The sequence below is a fragment of the Coregonus clupeaformis genome, chromosome 16 (genome assembly GCF_020615455.1).
Source record: "Coregonus clupeaformis isolate EN_2021a chromosome 16, ASM2061545v1, whole genome shotgun sequence".
NCBI classification, from domain to species: Eukaryota; Metazoa; Chordata; class Actinopteri; order Salmoniformes; family Salmonidae; genus Coregonus; species Coregonus clupeaformis.
Genome location: NC_059207.1, coordinates 3,128,195 through 3,135,694, shown reverse-complemented (window position 1 = coordinate 3,135,694; position 7,500 = coordinate 3,128,195). Strand labels below are relative to the sequence as shown.

The 7,500-nt window shown below is 46.0% G+C and overlaps 1 protein-coding gene across 2 annotated transcripts in view; it reads left to right on the top strand.

Moving 5' to 3' along the window:
• Positions 1–7,500, top strand: part of dnah2 (dynein, axonemal, heavy chain 2) — a 224,362-nt gene that overhangs the window by 149,750 nt on the left and 67,112 nt on the right. For both annotated transcript variants that reach the window (XM_045225583.1, XM_045225582.1), the window contains exons 43-46: positions 1,199–1,316; positions 5,088–5,224; positions 5,399–5,536; positions 5,844–6,002. In XM_045225583.1, coding sequence (XP_045081518.1) covers positions 1,199–1,316; positions 5,088–5,224; positions 5,399–5,536; positions 5,844–6,002 — 552 coding nt within the window. The remainder of the gene's footprint in view (positions 1–1,198; positions 1,317–5,087; positions 5,225–5,398; positions 5,537–5,843; positions 6,003–7,500) is intronic.

Below are 7,500 nucleotides of genomic sequence, written 5' to 3'. Positions count from 1 at the left end.
TGGAAGGCTACCTGAAATGTTTGACCCAAGTTAAACAATTTAAAGGCAATGCTACCAAAAACTTCTGACCCACTAGGAATGTTATGAAATAAATAAAAAGCTGAAATAAATAATTCTCTCTACAATTATTCTGACATTTCACATTCTTAAAATAAAGTGGATTAAATGTCAGGAATTGTGAAAAACTGAGTTTAAATGTATTTAGCTAAGGTGAATGTAAACTTCCGACTTCAACTGTATATACATTTTCTTATTGTATCAGGTATTATTTAAATATTTTGTGTTAAAATAAAGAAAATAATATGTGCCTCATAAATGCACCAGTAGCATTTGCATATATTAATAAATTAACAAAAGGGGTGGAACAGGGCTGCAACCACCAAACACTTGCTCTGTCTACCATAACTGCACTCAGCTGTGCTGAGACTGCCTCATTCATTACTGTTGTTTTCACATTCTCTTGCAAAATTCAACAGGTGTGTCAATATCAGGATACCCTCGAATCTTTCTTCTCTTTCTTGTGATGTAAGTGTTGAGACGGTGCGTTAAATCCCGGACAAAGCTTTAGCGTTCTTATAGATTCAACGGAAAGACCATGTATACCATTGAGCCCATTTCAGCCATCACCGGGGTGTGTTTGACAGGTACTTACAAACATTTCCGTGGTCGTAAAGTTAACGGGATAAAACGACAGGAGTATGGAAGAGTCGCAGGAGTAAAATGAAAGCAATCAATCCAGCGAGATTTAAGTGACAAGTGGATTTAGCACCCCTCAAACACAAGAAATAGATGGCTGAAAAAGACAGATCCTTAGGTGGGCGGGGCATGCGCGTTGCTATTCTATGTAATCACACAATATCAACATGTCCCCTTTCTTTCTTTCTTTCTTTCTTTCTTTCTTTCTTTCTTTCTTTCTTTCTTTCTTTCTTTCTTTCTTTCTTTCTTTCTTTCTTTCTTTCTTTCTTTCTTTCTTTCTTTCTGTCAATGTCTTTCTCTCTCTTGTCATTCTGTAATCCTTACCCCGCCCCTCCTTGTCCACTTTTAGGGCAAATCTAAAATAACAACCTTTTCCCCATAAGTTAGTGCATATTATGCCGAATAGGGTGTAATTTGAAACGTATTTATGCTATCACTGATTGACCTCTTCACCCTTGACCTTTGCCTGTTGACCTGTGACGTGTGTGTGGCTGCCATGCAGGAGTGCCCTCTGAACCCCAAGGCGGTGAGCCTTGGAGAGCTGTATGGAGAATACGACCTGTCCACCAACGAGTGGACCGACGGGGTGCTCTCCTCCCTCATGAGAGGGGCCTGCGCAGGTACTGGACATACAGTATACAGATAGCAGACCTGGGTTCAGAAATCTTTTCAAATACTTTAGCTGTGCTTGATTGATTTTGCCTGGCACAATGGAACCAATAGTAAAGTAACAAAAACACAAAAAAAGGCCCAGGAGTGCAAGCCCCGCCCATCTGGCACCCTTGGCAGGATAAAGCAAACGCTCAAAGTATTTGTAAGGTTTCGAATAGTATTTGAACCCAGGTCTGACAGATAGGGGATTTCTATTAGAGTAGACCAGAGACTGTCATCAATGTCATTGATTGTCCACTAGACCTCCACTCACATGTTGTTGTCCCAGGTCTGAATCAGTTCCTGATTAGAGGGAAAGCCAACAGTGGTCGGAATTGAATAGCCCTGGCGTAGTAGGCTTTAGTGGGGGATTGGAGAGCAATAATACCATAGAAATATAGAGCGACACCAACGTATGTGGGAGATTGAGAGCTCAGGGCACTTTTAATATCTAGAGCAGGGATGGGCCCTTTTGTGGGCCCGAGGACCAATTTCACACAAATAACTTTTTGGGGGGCAGGGGGGAACTCAGTCGGGGTCTCAACTTACTGTTGTGAGTTAGAATAATAGAATACACAAGGTGCAATTAAAAAATGTGCTTGTGCATCAGCAGTCACTCAATTAGCCCATGTCAGCAAAACAAATGTAGATTGGTAAGTTAGTCTAGCGGCCAGCTATTTAAACTTGTAGTAAGCATGGTGGAATTACTGACCGGGGTGGGGCCCATTGATCATCAGTTATCATATTAAAAACTGCAAACATTTGCCTCCACCCTATGGCAAATTAGTTATAAAAAATTGTTGTGGCCCCCACACCCATCAAAGTTGCCCATCCCTGAGAGAGAGAGAGAGAGAGAGAGAGAGAGAGAGAGAGAGAGAGAGAGAGAGAGAGAGAGAGAGAGAGAGAGAGAGAGGTCATGTGGCCTGAAATTGGAAGTGAAGTATGTGTGCTGCATCCCTCCTTAGTCCTTGGTTCCTCTGGCAATCTAAGTCTTGAGAGAGAGAGATGCTTTTCTCATACAGCTGCATCCTGCCCATCAGAATCACCCCAGCAGCCCATCACTCTGGACTCCTGCCTTCTCTCTCTCTTCACTCTCTTTATCCCTCCATGTCGCCAGCCATTACAGAGAGCTGTTACCTTCTCCTCCTTCCATTCTCACCGCCTCTCCTCCTCCTTTCTGTCGCTCTCCTATCTTTTCCTCTCTTCCCCTCCCCCTCCTCTCCTCCCTCCCTCCCTCTCCTCCCCCTCATCTCCTCTCCTCCCTCCCTCTCCTCCCTCTCCTCTCCTCCCTCCCTCCCTTTCCTCCCCCTCCTCTCCTCCCTCCCTCCCTCTCCTCCCCATCCTCTCCTCTCCTCCCCCCCTCCTCTCCCTCTCCTCTCATCCCCATCCTCTCCTCCCCCTCCTCTCCTCCCCATCCTCTCCTCCCTCACCGCTCCCTCTCTCTTTCTTTCTCTCTCCCCCGCTCCCTCGCTCTTTCTTTCTCTCTCCCCCTCTCTTTTATTTCTCTCTACCTCTCCAGCTCTGCAGACCCTCTGCTCCACAGTGCTGCTCACTGGAGATACAGGAGGGAGTAGGCACTGAAGGCCAAACACCAGGCCTCCTTCAACACACACATACACCTCTGTCCCAGTAGAACACACACACACGTGCCGTACACACAAACACACACACACATGTTCGCACGCACACACACAACACACACCAGGAATCCCCTAAGAGGGAAGGTGTTGGTTCATTTGCCCTATTTTAGTATTTCTTCTTTAATCACACACGAGTCCACCATTCTTTAATCAGTTCACCATGGGATCAGTTGACTGGAATCTCTTTCCGTGCTTGTATTGTCTAGGTACCAATTTGCTAAACACACCCACCATTTTGTCACCACGCGTTTCAATAGGATTAAATGTCACACTGTGTACTTCCTGTGTTCGCTCCCTGTTTGCCAAACCCAGTCCTCTCCCCCTGTGGGTCCGGCCCACACTCGCTCTGTCCTACTGTGAAGAATGGAGGGGGCCTAACTGGCACCCACCCTGTCCCTGCTCAATCCCGCCTTCTCTCTCTCTCTCTCTCTCTCTCTCTCTCTCTCTCTCTCTCTCTCTCTCTCTCTCTCTCTCTCTCTCTCTCTCTCTCTCTCTACTCTCTCTCTCTCTCTCTCTCTCTCTCTCTCTCTCTCTCTCTCTCTACTCTTTCTCTTTCTCTCTCTCTACTCATTCTCTCTCTCTCTCTCTCTCTACTCATTCTCTCTCTCTCTCTCTACTCTTTCTTTCTCTCTCTCTCTCTCTCTCTCTCTCTCTCTCTCTCTCTCTCTCTCTGTCTCTACTCTCTCTCTCTCTCTCTCTCTCTCTCTCTACTCTTTCTCTCTCTCTCTTTCTCTCTCTCTCTCTCTCTCTCTCTACTCTTTCTCTCTCTCTCTCTCTCTCGCTCTCTCTCTCTCTCTTTCTCTCTTCTCTCTCTCTCTCTACTCTTTCTCTCTCTCTCTCACTACTCTTTCTCTCTCTCTCTCTACTCTTTCTCTCTCTCTCGCTCTCTCTCTCTCTCTCTACTCATTCTCTCTCTCTCTCTCTACTCTCTCTCTCTCTCTCTCTCTCTCTCTCTCTCTGACTCTCTCTCTCTCTCCTTCATCTCTGTCTCTTTCTCTCCTCTCTTTTGCTCTCGCTCTTTCTCTCTTTCCCTCATTCTTCTCTCCTTCCTCTCTCTCTTCTCTCCTTCCTCTCTCTCTCTGCACACTGATGCAGAGGGACCTTGTGAGTCTCCACTCAGAGCGGATGTTGAGCTGTGTAGCTCTCTCATTGTTCGTCACAGGACCACACACTCATACAGTACGTCAGTGCCTATACTCATATAGACTGATTCCGTCTATTCTTTGCTTCTGGATGTCCTCAAATGGAAGCTAACCTTATCCCTCCATTCTCCACTTTCACTGGTCTCTCTGGTTCCCCCTTTTTCCTCCCATTGCCCATTTTGTGCCCCTATATCCACCATTTGTTCATTTCAGTGTCTGTCCCCCCTCTCTTCCCCCTCATTGCCTCTGTGTCTTTCCATGCCCCAGTACCTTCATCCTGGGTGCCCTTCATTGTGGCAGTGTTCCATACAGTATATCTGCTGAGTGTGCCAGGCAAGCCTTTAGCCAACACCCTAGGTGCCCCCTCCTCCCCAACAGGAGTTCCCCATCAGTCCCAAGTCTCTGTCTCTGGGAGAGCTGTATGGTTGCTAGGACCTGGGCTACAGCGAGTGGAGGGACGGAGTGCCCATGAGAGAGGCCTGCGTAGGTTGTGGTGCTGTGCCGTGTGCTCTACCAATCCATCTGCTTTGCCTCCCGCCTTCTTTCATTTTCACCTTCTATCCTTCCATCCCTGACATCTTCTTAACCAGGGCGTGGCCATATCATCATCCTGGGTTATATTTCCACATCCTTGTCTTTAGATCTCAGTGTGGATCTCACGTGCGTGCGTGCGTGCGTGACAGGTTTAAGGGTGGTGGTGTGCGGTTAACCACTGGACAGCCAGTGGGGCTGCTGTGTGTGTCTCTCTGTTTATGTCTCTCTCTCAGTCTCCCATATCAGAGTGTTAAACCAGATGGTTGTGTGCTGTGGTTTGGTGAATGAGGTTCATGTGGTCAGATGAAGAGTAGATAAAGAGTCTATTAGATTGATGATGACACAGTTTGTGTTGGGATTTGTGTGTGTCTGCCCCACTCTTAACCCTGTCCCCCTCCCTCCTTCCCACTGCCCCTGGGCCCAGATGAGAAGCCTGATGAGAAGTGGATAGTGTTTGACGGCCCGGTGGACACTCTGTGGATCGAGAGCATGAACTCTGTCATGGACGACAACAAGGTTCTCACTCTCATCAACGGAGAGAGAATCTCCATGCCAGAACAGGTGACACACACACATGCACACACACAAACACACACGTCACACACACACATCTGCATAACAAATGATATACTAGAAATGGTACAGGAACTACCATCTGTAGGTTCTTATCTACAGTATGTAGGATCACAACGTAGGACTGTTACAGTATAATCTTATCTCGTGTTGTGTGTGTAGGTGTCTCTGTTGTTTGAGTGTGAGGACCTGTCCCAGGCTTCCCCAGCCACGGTGTCTCGCTGTGGGATGGTCTACAACGACTTCTCAGACCTGGGCTGGAAGCCCTACGTCCAGTCCTGGATGGACAAACGACAGAAGGTAACTAGACTGGGCTAGGGATAGCATGGTAGCAGGCTGGCTGCACCACAGGTTTACCTACTGTATGAAGGTTCTCTGATTATTAACCCTTTCAATTCTCTTTCCTCTCTCCTCTCTCTATCTTCCTCCCCCTCATCTCTCCCTCTCCCTCCCTCCTTTCTCTCTATCTCTCCTCTCCTTCCCTCTCTCCCCTTTTTGCTCTCACTCCACTCTCTCCCCCTTCTCCCTCTCTCTCCTTCTCCCTCGCTCTCCTCTCTTTCCCTCTCCCCTCTCCCCTCTCTCTCCCCCTCCCTCCCTCTCCCTGCAGGTTGAAGTGGACTACCTGAAGCGGTTGTTTGATAAGTACACAGAGAAGACCATAGCGTTCAGGAGGCGCAGCTGTAATGAGCTGGTGGCCATCACCGACCTCAATGGAGTCTCCTCCCTCTGCCGCCTCTACGACTCACTGGCCACACCCGACAACGGGGTACGTACCATGGCAACCAACAGAAACAGTCTGGCAACACTAACTAATCATTTCAATACAGGCACATTTCTCTCCCTTGAGTTGACATGTGTTTATCTCAATGCCGCATTGAAGCACTCAAAAAAATGCTGGGTTAAAAACAACCCAATTTGGGTTATTTAGTAACTCAGCGCTGGGTAAGTATTGGACAGAACACACTCTGGGTTATTTTGACCCAGCCAGTTGGGTCAAGGTCAAGGTACCCCTTGTATATAGCCTCATTATTATTATTTTATTATGTTACTATTTTTCCTTTAGTTTATTTAGCAAATGTTCCTTTTTTTACTCTGCATTTCACGGTAAGCATTCGGCACATGTGACAATAAAATGTGATTTGATTTGCTTTGTTTGGATCACTCAAACATGGTTAATTTAAACATCAGTTGTTGTTCTTTAACCATCAGTTGGGTTGACACAGCAGCTAGCTTTTATCCAGAGGTTATCCATAGCTAATTTGTCAGGAGGCGTGGCCTATTAGGGGCGTGGCTTTCAGATAACTATTTTCAGCCACCCATAACAGTAAATGTCATTACTGTTCATCATGTTAAAGTTTGTACACAGAAATGTATATTTTCATATAATATTTTTGTATGTTACATATTCTAATTTAAAATTCATAACATTATTATTTACATATCCCACATTAAGATACAATGTTGAGATATATGTTATTTACATATCCCTACATTGGGATATGCATAGGCTCTTGAGGAACTCATACACTTGTGTGAGCCTCATTAAAACTTCAAAAGTGTCAGTGTTCAACCTTAACATGTGATAACGATACAACAGAACACATGAACCAGAATGACTATCTGAAAGTCACGCCCCTACTAAGTCACGCCACCCTTCTTCTGAGCTGACCCTCTGGGCAGTGTTTGACTTGGACTGAAATAGGTGCCAGTACTCAATTTGGGTGCCGGTACTGTTTATTTTTAGTTACAGGAGCTACACATTACTTTTGAGGGAATATTCTATAAGAGGAGCTCAAGCAGTAGAACATTTGAGGTGCCGGTAATTAGCTCCGGTGAGCTCTTGCCCAAGTCAAGCACTGCCGCTGGGTGAAATAAAATTAAATAAAAATGGTATTTGCCACATGCGCCAAATACAACAGGTGTAGACCTTACAGTGAAATGCGTACTTACAAGCCCTTAACCAACAATGCAGTTTTTAAGAAAAAAAGAAAAAAGGGTTAAGGAAAAAATAGCAAATAATTAAAGAGCAGCAGTAAAATAAAATAACAGTAGGGAGGCTATATACAGGGGGGTACCGGTACAGAGTCAATGTGCGGGGGCACTGGTTAGTCGAGGTAATTGAGGTAAAATGTACATGTGGATAGAGTTAAAGTGACTATGCATAAATAATAAACAGAGTAGCAGCAGCGTAAAAGAGGGGGTTGGGGTGTGGTGGGGGGGCAATGCAAATAGTCCGGGTAGCCGTTTGATTAGCTGTTCAGCAG